The sequence below is a fragment of the Bradysia coprophila genome, unplaced genomic scaffold (genome assembly GCF_014529535.1).
Source record: "Bradysia coprophila strain Holo2 unplaced genomic scaffold, BU_Bcop_v1 contig_138, whole genome shotgun sequence".
In the NCBI taxonomy this organism is placed as follows: Eukaryota; Metazoa; Arthropoda; class Insecta; order Diptera; family Sciaridae; genus Bradysia; species Bradysia coprophila.
The window spans coordinates 10,542,084-10,564,861 of record NW_023503409.1 but is presented as its reverse complement, the minus strand read 5'-3'; the positions used below and the strand labels follow the sequence as shown (position 1 = coordinate 10,564,861).

General features: G+C 34.9%; 1 protein-coding gene across 17 annotated transcripts in view; it reads right to left on the bottom strand.

Annotated features, from left to right (window-relative positions):
• Window positions 1–1,920: 1,920 nt before the first annotated feature.
• The window catches only part of LOC119074119 (myocyte-specific enhancer factor 2), an 82,510-nt gene continuing 61,652 nt past the window's right edge, over window positions 1,921–22,778 (bottom strand). For 5 of the 17 annotated variants that reach the window (XM_037180086.1, XM_037180088.1, XM_037180089.1 and 2 more), the window contains 8 exons: window positions 9,182–9,634; window positions 8,073–8,276; window positions 6,893–7,187; window positions 6,708–6,824; window positions 6,458–6,573; window positions 6,210–6,391; window positions 5,877–6,145; window positions 5,428–5,668 (listed from right to left, as the gene is read on the bottom strand). In XM_037180086.1, the coding sequence (XP_037035981.1) occupies window positions 5,454–5,668; window positions 5,877–6,145; window positions 6,210–6,391; window positions 6,458–6,573; window positions 6,708–6,824; window positions 6,893–7,187; window positions 8,073–8,276; window positions 9,182–9,235 (1,452 nt within the window). In that variant the 5' untranslated portion in view covers window positions 9,236–9,634 and the 3' untranslated portion in view covers window positions 5,428–5,453. Of the gene's footprint in view, window positions 4,748–5,427; window positions 5,669–5,876; window positions 6,146–6,209; window positions 6,392–6,457; window positions 6,574–6,707; window positions 6,825–6,892; window positions 7,188–8,072; window positions 8,277–9,181; window positions 9,635–17,262; window positions 17,523–22,778 lie in introns of those variants that run through there. The other 12 variants (XM_037180097.1, XM_037180098.1, XM_037180100.1 and 9 more) reach the window with 11 other exon arrangements.

The following is a 22,778-nucleotide window of genomic DNA, read 5'->3' as shown; positions in this document are numbered from 1 at the left end:
TTTCTTTTGAATTGTTTCATTCTCTTCCGCTAACTAACGTTAGAATTAATTTCAAGTGACTTTTGCGCAAACTCCGAATAAAATTTAAAAAATGAGTTTTTGTCTAATTTCTTTGCAACTGAGGGATGAGTTTCTTACAGAACCTACTGTCTGCACTTAGATATGGAATGGATCGTTTACTCAACGCACTGATATTTTTCATCAAAATCAGCAATTTTCTGTTTGATGATGCTTGGTGATTCTGCATATTCTTAATCTTTAACGATTAATGTTTGCATTTCATTCACACATCAAAACGAAGATCATGATAGACTACACACTAAATGGTGATGAAACAGAGTCAGACCGAGTCTGTAAAAAATCTGGCTAATTAATCAAAATCGTTTTCATTCGGAGTGTCTTGTGACTGTGTGTGACCCGATCATAGGTTCTAGTACGTTCTAGTAATCTAGTACGTCAACAAAAAACTATTCTTTTCCAATTAGTAAGTTAATTAAAGTAAAACAAACAAAAAAAAATTGGTTACATTATGGCACACAAATTACTGTTACATTTCTTCAATAACATCGTATGATGGCTTATGGCTATTATGGTCATTTGAAAGAAATCGAAAATTTCATTCAAACAATTACTGAAGAGTGTGTTGACATCAAATTAATTCACTAGATTCAATCAGCTTTCTAATCAGCAGCGTATACAGATTACAAACAAACCGTACGCATAATGCGTGATTTTTTCGTTCTTCAGCTTGCAGTGGTACACTTCAGTAACACGATCAGATAATAGTAAATGAGATACGTGACGAACGGCTTACGTCTTTTGCTTTCTGAAAAGGGTATGTCGTCAGCAAACAAATTAGGAATAAAAATCAGAGGAACTGAGGCTCGTGAGATCAAAGTATTGGGAGAAAGATCCAATAGAATTAGATTGTAGGAAATCTTTAATTAAAGCTCAGGAGAGAACAAAATACCTTAATTCAAAGGAATTGTTCCCATTCGACGAAACCGATTTTTTTTATGCGAGTGGGTGGGTTTGGTTTCATCAAATTCCGGGAATTTTCGACCACCTTACCAAGCATAATACATAGCACGACAAAGTCTCATCATCGTGCGTGATTACTGATCTCGTCCTCACGTCGAATCAAGACGATTCACACGAAAACTCGAATTTTCAACTTTATCTCCCTAGTTCGGTAAATGGCAATTTTCTTTATGCTTCTTGGGATGACTGAAAAACGATTGTTTCACGTTCATATATTGATCGAAAACACTGCAGTAATTAAAAGTCGTGTTAATTCTCTTCTCACTAATTGTCTACACATTTATACATTTCATGCTTGGGATTCATTTGTTTGTTTGTTTTGTTATGTGCACGTTTATATACTCGTATCATAATGCATGTTTGTTAATATATATTATGCACCTGTTGCCAAGATTGGTATTTTGACGTGTAGGACATTATTGCCCTAGCCGAAGGCGTGGGTCATAATGCCTACAAGTCAAAATAACAGTCTGGCAATAGGTGCATATCATATTTTATCTGTCGAGAACAGATATATCGAGATAAACAAAAACTCCCTAGAGGGATAAGCTCGAGATTATCGTTCTAGACAGATAAATATATATATCGAACATTGTTATCTCTTAAAACAGACGAACATAAATATATTTTTTGTTTTTCTTTTCATTTTCACTAATAATGTATAGTACGGCTCGGAATTTCAAGAGCTTTTTTTTAATGTCTTTAATATTTTCAATTTGTTTTTTTTTTTCATTTTTTTTAAAAAAAAGAAAGAATTTTATTTTTCTTACTACCTAGAAAATACACTTTGGCTAAGGGCGGAAGATGATACCATTTTTCATTTTTAAATTTAATTTCTGTGGTTTTTTGTTTACTTTTTTTTACATTTAAAATTTGCAATTGATTTTGTTTTTCTTCTTTTTTCTCAAATTTTTCTTTGTTTTTTAGTTTATTCGAGAGATGTATACAGGGGTCGGCTTACGAAAAATTGGAGAAAAAATTATCCCAAAAAAAGAAAATTTATTCTTTATGTACAAGTCAAATGAATCGACCTTCTTTTGGATCAGATTTTTTATGTTTATTTACGCGGAGACAGTTATGCATATTTCATTCGGATAAATCGGAGTAATAAACCATTGGTCATGATGATCACTTGTGTGGGCAAAAAATAGCAAATTTGAGTGACGAAGGATTTTTAAAATGTTCTCGAAGGTTTTTCTTTGACTTCAACTCTTTATCGAGCGAGTGTCTTTTCGATATAAAAGATTGTGTGAACCATCTGGGGAATCTCATTGATTTTAAGGATTTTTTCCATTTTTTTCAAGGATTTTCAAATAATTTCTTAAATGACACAGGACACATTCCTCGAATGATAACAGCCAATTATCGTTAAACTCTGTAATAGTATCGCCAACTGAAGTGATCTATACCAATCATCGTGATAAATGCACAATTTAAATGTCGGATCTCAGTATAGACTAAACGATTCAATGGAACTCATCGCATGTCTTCAGTTGTAGAATTGTTGATCAGATTAATGAGATTAATGGATGGGACTCAGTTGGCCAGTTTGATATTAACAGAAAAGGGGATTGTTGATCGAATTAAATGAAACCTATTTTTTAGAATAGGAGATATGTTCGGGCACAGAAGTGAAACAAAACTTTTAATTAATTACTTTGCATGCTTCAGATACGGTGGGGAGGTGATATTGAAAGATTCAGCATTTAAGATGGGATAGTTAAATGCAGAAGCGATACGAATGGGCTTCCGAGTTCTTTGTTTTAACTTCTCAATGAAAAATCAATTGACATCATCAGCCTATTTGAAACGGAGCTAAATGAATGTAATTTCATTTCTCTTATAATTCGCTAATTTGACACGTCTAATTTTTGTTCAAATAAACTTATGATTTCGACGAGTTGATTATAATCCTTTCCTTCAGCAGACTAATCAAAACAACAAGCAAGCATTCAATCTACCATCAATTAATGTCCTTTCACAGTCGAACAAGGCCTATCACCCCAAGAAATGAATGAAATTTGTTTTTCTGTTTATTTATACGGTTTGAATTTGGATATTTACATTGAAATTGCACGTGTACTGAACTGAGAAACAGATTTTAAATTAGTTCCAATTGATTTTCTGTTAAAAATGGCGCGATTTTCTCCTAAATTTTCCTCTTTTTTCTTCTTCAAATTTTCTTCTTCTTTTTTCAGTTTTAATTCTAAATTTAAAATAACCATCCAATGGCACTTTTTATGTAATATTCTTTACAAAATATGGATTTTAACATTTAACTTTTGTTGGTTTTTGTTTTTTATATCAATTTTCTTTCTCTCTTTTTTTTGTTAAATTATTTAAATATAATTCTTGTCTACGATTTTCTGGCTAAAAAGTGCAATATAAATGTTCTTCTCATAATTAATTAATTAATTTTTTGTTTAAGGTTAACATTTTTCATTTATCTAAATTTTTCTTCATTTTTTTTTACTTCCTTTTATTTATTTATTTAGAAAAATACTAAACATTTCTTTTTAGTTTCTATCTCATTTACGTATCTTCAATATTTTTCTGGTTTCTCTTTTTTTTTTTGTTTATTTTCTTTTTAAAAGGCGACACACAGCTCAATCAATCTTTCTTGCTGACTAACACAAGCACTATTTAATTAAGCGATGCATTTTATTTTCTTTTTATATTTATACAACAGACCAATTTAAATAGATTTTTTTGCCGGTAATTTTATGCTTCTGCTGTTTCATTTCTGTGATGAAACAGAACAAGTAAAATCTTTTTTTTTTTCGTAGTTGTTTTTAAAGCTCATTTTTATCAGATATGATGGAGGAGCTTTTTTGTTTTGAAAAATATTTTCTTATTTTTCATTTTTCTCTTCTTTATTTTGTATTGCACTAATATAATAAGTGTTTGCGTTCTCTGTGTTTTTTTTAGTGTTTTCAAACATTTTTCTTTTATTTAATTGTTAAATTAAATTTAAAAAAAACTTCTCCGTCTCCCTCGGTTCCATTTCTTGTTTGTTTTTAATATCAATCTTTTTTCATAACTACAAATTTAATGCTACAAAATTGTAATGTTAAATTTAAATTTATATTTTTATCAACAGCTTTTAGATGTATATCCTTTAACTAAATAGAATTTTTTCCTTTTCATTTTCTTTTCATTTTTTTACTTTAAGATATGACACGATAGAAGGTTCTCTTTTATTTTACTTAATTTCTCTTTCACTTGAATGACTCGACTGTTTTTTGTTTTGTTTATTATTTTCATTAATGTTTACGTTTTTTATGTTTTTTTTTGTTTGTTTTTTCAACAAATAATCTCTGTGTTTTGCAACTCTCCCAATTTAAATAAAAAATATATTTAACAGGCAGTTGCTTCTTGATGTAAACTGTCTGTTCCTTGTTTTCTTTTCTCATTTTTCTTTCATTTTATTTGTCGAATTCAATTTTTTTTTTTTTACTTTTTCACTTCAAAACAATAACACTGCCATTGTTGTTGCCATTGCAATTTCCACCGCCATTCGTATAATTATTATTGTTTCGTTTGAAGCCTTGCAAATAGTTTTGATAGTTGAAGTAATTGGGTTATGTGTTCCAACCTTCTGAAATTCTTGGTCGCTTGTGTGGTTGATTCGGTGAGTGATCGTAATCTTGCATTGAATTGTGCCGATGCAGATCACCACCTGGTGAAGGTACGTTTGTAGCAGTGCCTGGAATGAGAATTATAATTGTCAAATTGATCGCACGGTGGTTTTGTGATTGGATTCGGTTTTTAAATGATTCGGCGAGACTCTACACATGACTCAGAACAATATATTGGAATATTCACTGATGTTTGAACAGTGTGTTAGGTAGGATTCTGTGACTTGAGTATGAAATTAATAGTTCGCTGAGAATCTTTTTCCATCGTTCTCTTGTCGCCGTTTTTTTTTAAACAAACTAACCGTTTCTACGTCTATGTCTATTGAAGATGTAGCCTCCGTTTTCTATCTACTCTCTTGCTCAGTTTCAGGCGCAATCCATAAAGGACGTCCCCAATTCAGCGTTGCCATACAGTTCTTATATCTTTAATATCTCCATAATTACGAATTTATGAGGCGTCAAATGTATGACAGACCTCCATTTAGGGAAGTAGAACATAAAAACTTCCAAAGATGCATACTCGATTTACAACTCTGTCTGGCAACACCTTAAACTGCATAAAATGGCGTCTGTTCTTTCTAAATCTCAGAAAACGCCTGTGTATTCGAAATGGTTTCAAGAGGAGTAAAGGGGATGAGATTGGGCCAGCATCATACAATAAACGGAAGCGAGTCCAGCAAAAAAGTACGTTTAAGTCTTCCACAGTTTTTCTTCATTCAAATTTTCCTTTAATTTTCAATGTCTATTGTTTATAAAATGCAAACTCCATTGGAGTCAGACTGCCTCAAAATCATCTAATTGAGATAATAATTCTTGAAGGGTGTACATTTTCGCCGCACTCGCTTCCTGATGAACCACCGATGGCTTTTCGTCATCCACATTACAATAGAACTCCCAGTCCATGTCCACTTCATAGTCAACGTCGTAATCCACTTCAATCACATTCTCGCCTGAACTTCCCGTACGGTGGTATCCCAAGTCTTTTACATCTGCTCGGAAAAGTGTATTTTCTTGTTGGTTTCATTGTTTTTTGTCACATTTAATCATTATGTTACACCTATGTTATCAGCACGGATGAAATGACATGAAGCATAAGGATACTAGTAAGGGACTCTCTCTACTACTCATGATGTTCCGTCAGTATTAGTCACCGAATCAACGAATATCAAAAAATAAATAGATAAATGAAACACTTACCGAGTGTAGGTGTTAAATGACCCGTTGAACTCGGCCGAGATGTCATTATCATATGCTGCGGCGTATGACTTAAAACACTAATATTTGACGTCGCATTATTCATCGTTGTAATTGACAAACCAGATGAACTGTGACTGTGTCCCATGATACCATTATGATCACGAGGTGGTGATACGGGTTCCGATTTCACTTTCACATTTATCGGTGATGTTGAAGGCGGAGGTGTACTATTTGATACTGCTAAATGTGGTAAGCCACTGTGGTACAAACAATAGAAGAGAAAATTCCAGTTTAGATGCATCAGATGTCAACTGATTGGGTTAGAATACATACTACCTAGTGTGCTGAACGGTATTTAGATTCTGATTCCATGAAGATAAGCTCATAACATCGGAAGAGCTCATTGAAAAGTCTTGGGCACCAAAAGATCCTAGCGATGGATACGCTGTTAGTCCTGGTATGCCTGGCGTCTGTAGTGCAACGACCGGAGTATTTAGCGTTGATTGTTGTCGATGCTGAATGCATAAATTTGTAATTCAGTAAATTGAACTTGCCGTAGTAACAGCACACGATCCACTTACTTCACCGTAGCTAATGTTGTTATCATCAGGCGCTGACATACCAGAATTTGGTATTACAACTCGAAGATTAGAATTTCGTCCACTTTGACTCCCAGGTGAATGCTTTATGTGGTGTGCTGCTGACGACAATAATTTCGTTAATTGTTTGACCTCATCGATTTGAACGTTCGTTTTTGTTTAGTATGAACAAGACAACAACAACAATATACAAAACGAAACACACAAACTAGAGTTAGTAAGACATGCTTACATTTATGTAAATGCCCACCTATGCCAGGACTCGGACCTGGACTTGGCGATCCGCCCAGCGGAGACGTTGAATGTGGATAACCATTCGACATTTCAAGTAGTGATCCGGATGGATAAACTGAAAAGTACATTCGCTCTGATAAACATTTCGAGTTTCATCAAATGGGACAGTTCCAATTAACTTACCCGAATCTGTTTCCGAACTCGATGGCCTGGGACTAATATTCTGATGAGCCATTTGTGGACTAGCCTGCAGCATTCCGGATTCGTTATAGCTTCCCTGAATCGGTACCGTAACGGGCAAAGTGTAATTTCCACCAGACATTACCCGTTGACCGGACGCCAATTGCTGGTTGCGTTGCATCATTATTTGGAAATCTTCGTCAATTTTACTGTATTTGGCTTCTGTACGTGGAGTGAGTGTGTATTCGGAATCTTGTTCCGGTGATTCGGGAGACATAACGCCATTTTTATTCTCCTTCTTTGTAAGTACCTGTAAGTGTCAGTGGACAGAGCTCACATTGATTTTGACCGGGGGTCTTACAACTAAACGGGCTCGGTACAGACTGTAATTCAAGCGCAAGGAACGGGAATATAAATTAAGGTTTGAAAGGAATTAAATCAAAGCAAGAGTTCCCGCCAAGTACGAAGAAATCCAATTTTTCTGAAGGTTAAATGGTAAGTCATCAAAGCAAGAGCTCCTACGAAGTACGGGGAAATATCGTTGTGCTGATTGTTTGAAAACGTTTTCTAGGAAAATACTTCCAATTTGCTTACTTATGAAAGCCGCAGCACTTTTTGTTCGATTTTCCTTTTCCATTTCAACTGAACAAAACTCTTGCTTAGCAACAAAAGATATTTTCTGGCGCCGAAGAAAATCTCTTCGCCTATCAAAGATTTCACTTACAAGCTAACGACTTACATACTAAAGTATAGGGAAAAAATACTTAGAAGCAACAATGTGAGGTACACAAAATGGTGATTTGCAAGCTTTGTATATTTGTTCGTTTCGAATTAACCACAATAAACACCGAATGACTGGCTTTGTCAAAGTGCCAAAATTCATCAAATAAAATAAATTAACGAATCGTTAAGGCTGGGCAGACAGACGTGTTAGTGCCGTTTTTCTTTTTTCTTTTTACTGAAAAACCGATAAAAGATAGTATGGCAACTGGCAACACATGTTACATTGCATTACGAATGGGAAAAACAAATTTCAGTTAGTCAAATTCCGATTATTATGGTTAATCGATCAAAACAAAACAGAAAATCATGTCCTCCCCATTCCCCACCCCCAAACGATCCCGTTACTTTTTGCAAATCATGTCTTATTGTGACCGTCACATTGCCGCTCAACATAATGTACCTCGATTATGTTTTTGTTGGTGAGACTCTCATGTGGTTCATTGTATTCGGTGTACTTCAGCAACACTTTATCCATGTCGGTGCTGGCATACTGGTACAGCTTGTTACTGCTTGAGAAGATTATCAATGCTATTTCACAGTCGCATAGTACAGACAATTCGTAGGCTTTTTTCATCACACCAAATTTACGTTTGTTGAAAGTCACCTGTGGTAGGGAAACGAAAAAATAAAGAAATTGATGTCGTAAGTAAATTTCATCAATTTTTCATTTCGATATTGTATCGAAGGAAAATCGATGAGTAACTGGAAAAGTTTTTTTTTTCTTTCGTTTTTTTTTTGTCGATTGTAACACTACATTGAATGTATACTATGCCTGCCTAACCTATAGTCGTTGACGTTTTTATGTATGACATTCCGAACAAAAGAGAAATTTGTTTAATGGAAAAAACTGATTTGTAGTTTTCGTTCTCTTCCTTTTTTTTATTTTTCCGTAAGCTTTGCTATACGCGTATCTAAATGTCGTTTAAGGTCATTTTTCCGATAATTCGTAGAACTTTTTCGTAATCTTAATCGAAACGAATTTTGATGGATTCGTCCTTGTCGATTTATTGAATTCTTTTAGGACTGACAAAAGCGAAATTCATCATCATGCATTATCCTTAACGTCAAGGACGAACCGTAGACATTCATTTGACATTAACAAACTTCGTAACAACGGTTTCCGATTTTTTTTTTTTAAATTTATTTCCTCGTCTGTTCCACAAATAATTCGGCCAATGAGGCGATTTTCGCACATATTTTTCAATATCCCTCAGTACACTTGAGCAGGCCTTTGTTTGGGAAACTTAATTCTTTACTATCCGAAAAAGTTGCGAAAAAGCTCCGAAAAGTTCCGAAAAAACTCCGAAAATTTCCGAAAAAACTCCGAAAATTTTCGAAAAAACTCCGAAAATTTCCGAAAAAACTCCGAAAATTTCCGAAAAACTTCCTAATTTTTTCGGATTTTTTAAGAATTAGAATTCTCAAAAATAGGCACTGCCTACATTTTAGCCACCTATCACCTATGAATTCAGTTAAATTAAATGACAAATGATAAATTATGTGTCTCACCTGTCTATTCCGTTCATCCGTGATACGGGAAATTTGAATTTTCTTTCTACCCATGGCCGCAATCTTGACAGTTTATTATGGTAAATGTGAGATCCGAAAAAATTTTCACTCCTCTGTCCAGTCCGAAAAAAAGGTGGTCAACCTCTTTTCTGAATCGCCAATACTGATACGAGACGAAAAGCAAACGCAACACCAATTCGGTTGCACCAAAAACCAATCAAAATGTCACCGGTTTTTCCAAACCAACGTTGAATGCTCTGGACTGTTTAGCAAATTGTCCCAAACAAAACATAAAACTGCTGTTTTATACTCCGTGTTAATGTGGGGATAATGTCTGAACAAAAAGTTTGTTTTTCCTATTTCTTCTTTTCGTTCGTTCCACAGTCAGTTTTGAATTTGAATTTACAAAAGAAAATTGTTATCCCAAGATGCTATGAAATTCGTGTGGGTATCCTGAAAGAGAAAAGAAAAACAATTTTCAATTGAGGTTTTTATTAGAAATAAATAAAAAATGTTTTAAAAGAAGAAACAAATTCCGAGTGCCGCAACAATTCCATCCCAGAGTGTTGTAATACGAAATTTTCCATTTTTATAAGAAATATATTAAATCGATAATTCCATGTAACGGACAATAGGAATCACAGTCCGCATGTATGAATAGAATAAATCTTATTTAGGTTGAAGATTAGGTTATAATACACAAGACACAACTTACTTATTTGAATAAGAAAAACCCCTTTGTCATTCAAATAATGTAAATCACATCAAAGGTTCAAATGTTAGAAAACATTCTCAAACATCTCCAATGTTTTGATTCTTATGTTATTCAAGCATTGGAACAATGTTTTGAATATTTATGCAGATTGGGATGAGGTTAAGGTTAATACCATACAGATTTACGTTTCGTATTTACTTTTTCATCTTCATCTTCTTCTTCTGCTTGATATGTTACTCGAATCCCATTTCAAATGGGGGATTTGTTATCATTGGACTGCCGTTCCGTTGGACGAAGTAAATATCGTTTTTGGGTGCGAGAAAAAAAAAATTTGGATAGTTGACATAGTCGGCACATTTTATTGACAAAGATTTAATAACAATCTTGGAACAGTAAACGGATATTATCATCCTAAGGCTCGGAACGGGTTCGGGTTGACCTGATCAGTTCAGGTTATGACCCGAACCGGTTTTAGACCCGAACCGGAACTAAGACTTCGGGTTCAACCCGAACTTGACCCGAACCAGAATTTTCGATTTCGGGTTCAAACCGAACCCGACCCGAACCCGAATATTCAACCCGTACTTGACCCGAACCCGAATTTCCATTTCGGGTTTGACCCGAACCTGATCTGAACCCGAAATTTTCAAATAGATCAGGTCTGGTTCGGGTGACCCGAACATTTTACACTAAAAAATGCCAAAAATTTCGGGTTAACCCGAACCGGACCTGATTTATTTGAATATCTCGGGTTCAGGTCAGGTTCGGTTCAAACCCGAAATGGAAATTCGGGTTCGGGTCAAGTACGGGTTGAATAACTTCGGGTTCGGGTCGGGTTCGGTTTGAACCCGAAATCGAAAATTCTGGTTCGGGTCAAGTTCGGGTTGAACCCGAAGTCTTAGTTCCGGTTCGGGTCAAGATCAGGTTCGGGTTCCCGTCTGACCGAACCCGACCCGTTCCGAGCCTTATATCATCCTCGGCATATTATCGAATTATCAACATCATCGTCGACAATAACCCGAATTATTAAATGTTTACGGAATAAATCGGCAAATACAAAATTATGAAATGAAAACATTTTTTCCCCCATTAATTCAATTTAAATAATAATTCAAACACAAAATGCGAAAAAGTCATGCAATTTTCATGTTATAAATGAAAATCAAATCAAAAAAGTAAATAACAACAGAAACGGTTAAATGAAGAAATAGCGAGAAGGCTATAATATGCCATGCCATATAGGTATAATCGTACTACGGGAGTCAGTGGTGGTATTTGATTACATGAGTGAAATTGAATATCAGGGTCGTAGAACATTGTTCGTTCATATTCAAGACAACTTTATCCCCATACCAGTTGTACCGATAAGCTACAACTTTGTTATTTTGTACACTCACAACGGACAATTAAATTGAAGGATTTGCTGTATCCTTAATGCGACTGACCGTTTCGAAAAACATGCAGTTACGGCAAATTAAATGATTCAATTAATGTAAAGGTCAGTACATCGTATACGTTCTATCTTTTGGTCAAATGGAGCTTACGCAATTTTGCAAAGGACATCAATGTCAATGCTTTAATTGCTGCAACAGAATATTTTCCACCGCATTGATAACAACTGTTTTTGTGATGTCTTTTTTAAAAAAAAATCAGTTGTAAGGTCACGCCGGCACGTGAAATACTCCCATACGATAACGATGTACTCATCGCTTCAACATGAACTCTTAATACAGAATTACATGTCGTGCACATCAAGTTTAGTGATTGGGGGGAAATCGATACTGTAAACTTTACTTATACGTAGTAATACTACCAGTCCTAAATATTTTATGCTCCGAATTGGAAGCAATTAATTTTCGGTTAATTTAAAATATTAATGCTCTTCGCATCGACGTAATAATTGTTTGATGGTACCTTGTGTATGTGTTGTGGAATTTGTTGTGCCGCTGTGGAATTATTGGGATTCCATTTAATATTTAAATTTTTTAAATTTCGATAAATTTATTTACTAAACACAAACTCATTGCTCGCTATCCACAGAATGATTTTTTAATTCGACCATTGAATTATTCAGAGCAGTAATTGCTCGCCCTTCTACTCAAACCCGTAGCTTGGCTATAACTCAACGGAATGAAATTATTGGAAATTTTCGTCGGACATATTATGGGAGGTCAAAATAGACGATCCTGGTATAGGAAGATGCTGTTTGGAAACTAAAGGGAATAGATTTTTGTATTATTCTATTACATTTCTAGTACATTTCTGCTACATTTCGTCATACAATTCCTAATGTCCGCGCTCCATTTTTTGTGAAACAACTTCACACATGGCCTATTTTTGGGAAATCAATTTTCCACAATTTGCCAAAGTTGCTAAGATTTTCCAAATTTTCCGAAATTTGCCAAATTTGCTAATGGCAAATTCTAGCAAATTTTAGCAAATATTAGAAAATTTCGGAAAATTTTAGCAAATTTAGTAAATCAATTTCCCTTACTTCACATCTAGTTGCATCACCAGTGCAAAGAATGAAGTACCGAAAAAGAAATTGCGTGGCCAACCGGGGTGTCTCTGATTTCAAGGACAATTATCGATTTAACAAACTAAAATAAATTAAGAAAATTAATTCTTTTGCGGTCTGAAGTTGAATTTACAGGCAAATGATGGTAAACTAAGCTACTGCCAGTAAACAGCGCTTGAACACACGGACACGGAGTATACCACTCGCGATCACTGATTACTATTTTCCGTTAATCACTGTCACTGGAACAATGTTTACGTCCAAGCTCAATAAATCATTGCTCTCAATTGAAGAGATCGAGAAACTTTGACTTTGATAACATTTTTATGAATACATATTCGTTGACGCAGAAACCAACGTTCCAAGAAGTCGTTCAAAGCTCTGATAGAGCTACGAAAATCGTAATTTCCTCCTCAAGATAATTGACAAGGTTGTCAGAGGTAAAAGCGTTTTTTTTTAATACCTTTGCGAATTCTTCAGACTAAATGTTATCACACTGAGCACACATAAGAGTAGTGCATGTGCCGAATATCTATCGTTATCGGATCACTTGACAAGGAAAATAAAATATAAAAAAAAAATTTTGTTAAGTATTATGACGTTAGACTAATTCATCAAAACGTATTGAAAAACACACCGGCCCCGTCATTATCATACACAACACGGGAATTATCAAAATCTTTAAATTACTCATGTTATCACACATTTTCATGTAAAATGTATAATAGACAGGGAAAAAAGAGAACGTCTCGTATAGGTTGTACTATCTGTTCAAAATTTCGAAGCGAATAAACGCAAAACAAAAAATTTACATGATTTTGTTTTTATCATATCTTCATTAGAATAAACACTTTATATTTGTGTTATCGCGCGCATAGCGAAAAAAAATCACAAATCTTATTATGTAATAGCCCACCAATTATTATCATCATCGTCGAAAAGTAAATGAGAAATTCGTAGATTGTACCATTACTACACGTATAGTACTAGAAAAAGCTCAACGGTTTGTCGTCTATATATATATAGATTATGAAAATCAAAAATAAATCACGTGTTTTAATTTTAACATCAAAAAAAGTTATAAGAAACGATGAATGAGTCGACAGTATATGTATATACTAATAACCGTGTGTACATTCCACAACTAGTGGTGTAAAAGTAAAAATAAATTTTTTATTATTTTAGGAAAGTAAACGCAGGAATTTCGGTTAATTTTATAAATAAAATCTACGATAAAAAGAAATCTTTATCACTTGTTGTACCACTGAACGAACGTTGAAAAATTGAATTCGATTGTGGAGTACTGCAGCCGACGCGTTGTATTTAATATGTAAATAAAACTGAAAATACGGTCCGCATTTTTTAGTGGGTCAAGTGTATGCGAAACTATTTAGTTCTCTCATTTTTGTGACAATTCTGCCAAGTGACCAACCACACACTGTAGCCAGTTACGCACTATGTTCTTAAAATTTTTAGACCCGTACGAAGTACTGGGGTCTTATAGGTTTACGCATACGTTTGTAACACGTCGAATTGGACTCCCTGAGTAAGGGGAAACCTATTGTGGTTGTCTAGAGATGCCAAATCCGCGAAAAAAAAAGTCCGTCTGTCCGATTTTGAAAATTCTTTTTTTTCCCGTTTGGTAATGTCAAAAGACAGGCTAAGTTCGAAGATGAGTGATTTTGGATCGACCCCTCCCGAGCTGTGGCCCAATAAGTGCTTTACGGTTTTTCGAAGATATCTCCGGACATTTAAACGTTAAACTTGTAAGTGATACGTCAAATAAAAGGTATTTACAATACCGATCGACAAAAAAAAAGTTTATGGAAATCGGATGACCGACTCGTGAGTTAGACCCCTTGGTGTGGAACAGGCACAGGGCGGCAAGCAGTTTTTGCTTGTAGGTCGGCCAAATTTGAACATATTTCGTCTGTTTTAGCTTTATTAGATAGGTATTGACCGTACCAATCAGGGAAAAAAAAGTTTTTGAAATTATGTTCTCCGGAGCGTGAGCTAGGTCTCTTGGAGTGAGCTCTTATCTGGCTACTCGGCCGTACAGTGAACGTGGATATTTGTCAATATCTCGAGTAAATTTTGACCGAATTTCATGATTTTTTTTTTGTTTGAAAGGTATTAACGAATGTAAAGCGTCGGTACTATTTCCGGTCTCCTAACAAAATGGCTGCCGGCGGCCATATTGGATTTTAGTAAAATAGAAATATCTTGGGAAAAATGATACTTAGAGAGTTTCTGTTAACATGGAAATAATGTGTTAAGTGTGAGGGGTTTCAGGGATTCCATATATGGACATCTATATATACCTATATACAGCTATATTGAGCTATATACAGGCATATAGAGCTATATAATAGCATATTCCTCTGTGAAATGTTTATTTACAGTGAAATATAGGTAAATATAGCGGTATATAGCTGTTTAAATAGGAATTTATGAAATTTGACTTCGTACGGGGCTGTCTATATTGCCTCCGGCAATTTAATTGTATATGATAACAAGGCAAAGAGTGGATAATGTAAGTGATTTAAAAGGAAGAATAGTTTTTCAGCAGAGAAGAAAATGAAGTAAGAGAAATGAAGAGTTTCACATTAAAGGCTTTTGATACGAATAGGTGTTTCGTACGGGTCGGCGTTAGCTATGTTTTTGTTTATGTTTATCTTAATATAAGTTGTTCGACATTATCCCGGTCATGGCTATTTATACAGGATGGAATTACTATCACCTGGAAATGTTTTAATTGGCTCGACGATTATTCTAAAATCGTTCCATCAACGACCTTTACAATCCAATTAAAATTTTAATCCTCCCAATCAAAGCCTATTTTTGGAAGAAGTAATTTTCTTAAATTTTTCAATTTCCCTGAATTTCCTTGGATTTACTCGAATATAAAAATTAGATAACTTTGGGGAAATTATTTTTCGAAGGCCAGTGATCCAGCTGATTGGGTGGGATAATTTTCCCGAAAATATTCTTCACTCTCAACACGTGTAATTCGAAATTGATAATCGATAAATCTTTGAAAACTGTTTATTTACCACAGAAATAGAGGACACTATTTATAAGCTAAGTTCAAAGTCACATTGAATATTCATGATGCTCTGTTCATGTTTACACGCATTTTCTCTCTCCGAAGTAATTCCTTCTTTTAAAGCATTAATTTAATATTTAACAAAAAAAACCCAGAAAAAAAGACTCCAAATTACACTACAGAGAACCATAATTTTGGTAAATAAGAGCCATTAAGCTGACACTTATCGTGGTGTTTCTGTGAATTAGTACGTTAAGTGGTGAGGGGTTTTTATTTTCAATAATGTGCGTGACATTCCCCATGAACAAAACAAATTACCGATGAACTTTCTTCTTCTTCGTCTTCAAACGCCGACCATCGAACCATCGGATCAAAGAGAAAGAAAAAAACAAAATAATTTGCAACATGACAAACCCACACAGCTAATAAAATCTTTCCTCTGCTACGGAAAAAACAGAAAGCTCCAACGAAATGAAGTAAATTCTCTCAAACCAACACCCATTCAAATGAAAATTAACTCTTTTTATTCTCCGCCAGCGAATTGTTATTGCTAGGTTTCCCTTAACGGATAGTGGTTTTTATAGATGTTAGCGCTGAACGGCCTTGATAAACAAAAGTACCAAGCCAACCTTTCCATCGATCCAATTTTTTCCACGGAAACGGGTCACCAGTCGCGGTTATAATATGCATGCACATACTTCTTCTATATGTGGAGTATAACCCGTATAAACAAATAAAACAGAGACAGATGAATCCATTCCATATCCACATGTTGTTATGTATATGGCTGATTATTATGGAGTTCTTTTTTTATTGTTAAAGTTTGCGGTTTTTACGCCACCATAATGCTATGTCAACGGAGGGATTGTGTTTTATTAGACTATTTTTTATGTATGTGCTGAGTGCTGTGTACAGTCGAATGACAAAAGCGCTGTGTACAACTAATTTGCATCACATTAAAATTGTTGTGGAAAAATGATGTGGCAATTTTGTATATTATTTTCAATTAATGTGGACAAAAACGAATGGAAATCCGTACGCTTCAAATTGACATTAAATTATTTATTAGGAATTAGGTAACGAAAGGTCTGCCCAAATTTCTAAAAATAAATCGGGGAAGCCTAACTGCAAACAGGAAAAGCACTGAAAGCAGATGAAGTTTACTTGGTCAGTGGTCACACAGTGGGATCCAAGCTTCTGACAAACTGCTAAGTTACTGGCTAAATGCATTCCCCTTTTGCAGTCCAAGTAGGTACCAAATGTTCCTCTTATAGAAAAAGGAACCGACCTAATGTCAACAACCAATGAAGTAATAGATTTAGTACCAATATATGAGCCTATACTCATAGTCAAGAAACGATCCTTTTATAACTACGTACATAGTCGCTATACGCCTGCCGTCTGTTCAACATCAAGGTGAAATTGATGCCGCTCTACTATGCATAACCGTTATAGTGCTATGACCGCAACCTCTAAACAAAAATGAATGCAAACAGAAGAATCTAAAATTATCGATCGTGTCCCAACGTCATAGATAACCCAGGTGAAACCAAAGACAGACTTGCAAATTTGTATTTACTACAAAAACCATACAGCAATTTCAAGGTACAGTCGCATAATTGCACGTGTTGAACTCTATTTTCAATTTTCAAATTGACTAACAAAATTTTGGTGACGATCTTGACGATACCGAAATAATTCTCTATTTAATCATTTAAAGACATCATCAAGCCATACACATCTGTTCCAAATATTACGTCATTGTTCCAAAATTACTTATTTTTGAGGTCACACAACCTTACCTCTATTTTAACACCTGATGACAGGGCAAAACGTCATCAAAATTTTGGAGTTTCGTAGATATGACGTCACCAAATTTTGACAAAAATACTTTAAAGCACACACTATGTACTACCACACCGAATCGATATTATAACGCGCTGAACAAATATTTAAATTCAAATTCAAGAACACAGAAAAAAAGACGAAAAAAAAATTTTCTGAGAAAAGTGAAGTATAAGATAAATAGCTGAACAGTACAGCACTTGCCGTTGACAAATGTTGAATGAATTACTTTAAAATTCTTCGCAGTATTTATTTGAAGTTTTGTTTGAACTGGAACTGTTATTTTTAAAACTTCTCTTACGAACACTGTTGGCAAATATGATAAGTATTACATCTGTTGATTGGTGAAAGATGTCATCCAGCAAATTTCGCGAACGACGTAGGATAACCTTAGTCTATTTTTGGTGCCGTGACACGAGCCTTATATTCATGACATGTGAGTAAGACAGCTTCTGCCGATTTTAATTTTAATTTGTTTGGCGAACGGATGCAGAGATTACAATGTGTTATGTAGATCCGTAGGTCTTGTCATTTTTTGACGTAATTTCAATAGACATTGCCAAAGTGTGGTAACGGGGCTTTAAACCGCCTAAAATTTTAATTCACGACAGATTTTGAGTCTACCATTGAGAAGAAATGATGTTTTTCTTCCCACACAGCGAGATTACGTTTTTTTCCCCGACCATTACAACAATAATGTTCGGATCACATAACTGAACCAGTACCAAAAACCAGCATCAAAAGTATCATCATCTCTACAATGAATTGGTCCGCATAATACAATTGATGTACAGCCCAGCATCAACCAATTTCATCAGACCCTAAATCTGCCGCTTAACTACAACAAAATTGTGAAAAATTAACTTTCCATAAAAGCAAAAACGTATAATGGGAAATGATTGAATAATCTTCACCCGCGGGGGGTCGAAAGAGAGCTGTTCCTCTAATTTTTAATCTTTGGGAATTGTAATTTTGCATTTGCCGTACAGTGAATTCACAGCGGACGGTTTGACTTATCATTTCACGCAATATACTCTCGGTTCGAGTGTAATATTACCGCACAAACAACCCTTCTCGTTGTGGAAATGTGTATTTTTAATCAGCCCAGTCAAAACAAAGTTCTTCGCTTAACTCAATTAATTTCGGGGAAAAAGACAATCTGAATGAACTTTGTTTTGGACTCTTTTTTTTAGGTTTCCCACGCAAAGCACATCGCAATTCATTGTGAAAGCAGATTAGATTAGATTAGATTAGATGGGAGGGTGTAAGCCCAGCACCTAAGCCTCAGATGGGCCTGTTGTGCTATTGTACAAGTCTCTTGATCATATGGACTGTGATTTTACATCATATCTCTCCCGACTTAGATTGTTCACAAATCGACCGTGTGTTAACGTCCCATACGTTGTGAATTCTCCAAGCCGTGGGTGGTATGCGAATACCACAACCATCACTAATTGACCTGTACATTTTCCCAAAGATGGCGCTATCAACATTGTCATGTTGTAGCTCTTTCTACTATTGACATTATGTCGATATGGTTTCTTTTATGGAGAAAGCGAATGTTGGGTTTTTTGATATTTCCGACTTTGTTACGGTTACGGCTATTAGTTTTAGGTAATAGCAAGTGTCTAATCACCATAGGCCATGAGTTGCCTCTTCGTATAAATCGCCATGCCACCATGTGACTGAACTCGTTCTGGCGTTGCAGGTTGTAGCGTTTGAATGATTCGTATTTCGTCATATCCCTTGACATCCATACAACGTATCAATCAATAGATCTGTTAAACCTCGCGGTCATTTTGGAGTACAAGATAGTTTCTGTATCTTGGGATTGTACCACAGCAAATTTGTAAAAATTTGCTATGTGGTTTTGGGGTGTCAAATGAGAACCCGAAGCGTTTGTACCTTACCTGCACTAAAATTGACTGCCAGATGCCATACGGCAATGTGTCATTTTCGTACATTAATCGAGCACGTAATTTAGCATTAGCTTCTGGTAGAGTCGATTGTTAATCCGTAAACCGACGCCACGAAGCACATGTTAAATAACAAAGGAAATAACACAATTGTTGATATCGCACAATGAGGCGAGAACGACTTTATTGATCAAAGAGAAAATGACCTACGAGAACAACACTTTGACTTCGTTAATAAAACCTTTAAAATAATTTCACCATTTAAACATTACAGCAAAATAAAAACACCAAAGCCGTAAAAGTTGGCACAGAAATTAGACAAAATCGAAAATGAATTCACACACAGCCACACAAAAGAAACACTTTTAGAGAGCAACGCATAAACACGTCCGTTCTCTGTGACTGCCGTTGTCCAATTGTGAAAGCATGTTGTAGCCTTCGTCTTTTCGGAGAGGCTTTTATTCAAATGGATTAGAATTTTTGGGGGAATACCACTACGTGTACAGTTCTATGATTATTGTGTACGGTGACATGTCCTAACAAAGGTATGATAACAGAACAACAACAACAAAAAGACCTTTTTAGGAATCAAATTAATGATGGCACACATGTGTGCGTGCGTAATTAGCTGGTAATTTTGTCGTTAATAAATGATGTTAAATTAACTTTTTTTTCGGTTTTAATTTATCCTTCTCTCGGTTGTATTAATAAAAGTTGCTTTCCGACGAGAATAGTTTCGAATAGGAAAATTACACGTATTCGGAGGACAAAGTATACACACGAAAGCTTCAGGATTTAATTGGATGAGTGTATTGACTGTATGAAAATCACATTTTCAATTATCCGAATGTTTTACAGAGTTCTCCGCATTACGAACGTTAGGAAAGTCTGTCGAGTACATTTTCAACATTAAGTAGTTCCGTTAATTTGTGTCAGAAGTTGAAACGTAACGAGACACTGTTATAACGATACATATTTGACGACACTTGCATGATTGTGGAATTTTCCTATTTTAGGAGATTTTGTTATTTCTGCTTTGGGGCATGAGTTGTTTACAAGAAATTATTTCTTAAAGACGTACAGCGACCCTAAAAATGTCTTTTTGATTAGATTCCAGTAGTTGCGACCCGACTTCTCCTCAGGAGAGAAAAGTGAAATTCGACATGTTTTCTAATTTGGGAGGTGTTATGGTTTGTAAATGATTCCTCAAGAATCTCGTTGCACAAATGACAATCTGGATTTTTATTTTCTGAATTTTGGTTAAACAAATTTTGTGTGAAATCATTTACAAACCAAACCACAACAACTCCCAAAACAGAAAACATGTCGAATTTCAGTTTTATCTCCCTGTAAGAGCTGTTAAGACGGAATTGTTAAAAATTCTCTTTCCACCAAATTTCGGAAATAAAACATTGCAACGGAACGAGACGTGTTTGAACAACTGACGACTGTCGATTGAACAAGGAAAAAAAAACTTTAAAATGAATAAGAAAACACTTAGTATTCTACTGGGTGGAAATAACAACGATTGAAAAGCTGAAATTTTCTTGTTGAGCAGAAGCAGGACCCTCAAACCTTTATCGATTTTCGTAGCATCATACCAAGAACATATTTAAGAACATTTGTAAATTCCTACAACAACACCATGAACAGGACATGAGTAAAAAAGCCAATCAAAGGCTCTCGAGTGAATGGTTGGGTTCAGTCTCTGTTTTGTAGAAAGTTCTTTGTCTAACCTCTTGAGCTACCTGGACCATTATAAATTAGGTTTAACAAAAAGTGGCACACACATGCTGGACCATGATCCACATGGTCTCCATGAAGACACTGCACTGGTTACAGGATTCTTTGATATGTATCGAAAGAATGAATCCAATAACAAACGAATCTTGTACTTCAAGTTTTTATAACATGCATTTTACTATATAAAGGACCATATTACCCAGAGCTTGTCATTATTTTTGTCGTTGTTATCGAGATAACAGATGAATGGTCGTATGTGACAGGTCTTTCTTTCCATTTTTCAGTAAGATGTTTTAAGGCTTCAAAATTTCTTACAAAGAAGAATAAAAAAATTATTTCCAACTTCTTCTCCCTCTGCGAATGTGAAATCAGCACTTAACAATGTTATTTATTATCAACGATTAACACTCTCATTTCTCGTTTAACTTAAAATTATTAAACAATTTTATTATCACCATACCAAAACAACTCGTCGAGTAAACACAAAAATACGCAAAGCAAAAACAAACCAACACACACTCAACTCAGCCAAGTGTTGATAAAGATAAATGTGGATAATGAAATTAACTAAATATTTAAATGTCTCCTCTATATACTCAAAAATTTCAAAGTATACGAAAAATAATAATAAAAAAAAAAATAATTTTGAACAAGCAATTTGAACTCTATTGTACGAATGTGGCATAGTCAGTGTAAATAACAAGAATGTTAAATTTGCAATCATTATATGGACGATGATAACGAGCCGTTCGCAATGATAAGAGCTTAACCTTGACGTTGTGGCTGTGTATGTTTTTAGGCTTCTATCATAGTGAAGCGAAAAAATTTATACCGAATTCTCTATACACACTCGGGTAGATGTATTATGCGACATGATAGGAAGGTTTTTTTCTGATATTTTTCAATAAAAAAAATATTTTTTTTTAATACACGAAAAACCGAAAGAAACTGGTCTTTACAGCGATGGTGTGTCCACAAACAGTATATTTTTGTTGATTTGCATCCGCAAATTTCTGTTGTATTAATTGGTCATGTTTTGGAACTTATACAACTTGTATTGAAAAATGAATATTTTGACTTGCGGTATACTGTTCAGCTTCAGATAATAACAAAACTAATGAATTGACCATTGTTTTTACAATCATAATATGCTAATAGCTGACCGGAGGTAATTTATAATAACACAAACATTGCACCGAGTTGATGCCATCAGCAAGGGCAAAACCAGAATTTCGGTAAACAAGAAGTAATTAATTGAAAATAATAAGTTCGGCTGAAGTTCAATTCGTACAATTCCAGTTCCGTTACCTAATCTTCAATCAGCTTAACCTGCACTGGCGCCACATATCATTCCTATCTAGTCCGGCCTTTCGATCTGACTCACAATTGTAATTCAAACGTTTCCGATAAAGATTTTGTTGTCACTACCTAGCCCTCTACTACTTCACTTTCTTCGGGTATTTTACTTACAAAACGCTGGAAGCATTTCTGTTCTGTTGTTGTTATTCTAATAAATAATCTGAAAATAATAGTCGATAGTAACGATCGAAGAGTACAAGATAGTTGAAGGTTGATGAATATAAATGACCGAGACCGGTTTCTCACAATTTATTCGGCAAAAGTTCTATAATTTGATGTTGCAGTAAACATCCAACATTAGAAGGTTTGTGGGTGATTAAGCAAGCAAAACGGCAATACACACTACACAGTGATGATCGTCTACATGATAGAAACATAGTATTTATACTCGTCCAGACGTCGCTGGCGAATAACAACTTCCTCGAACATTTATTATGATTATCATGAGCTTTGAG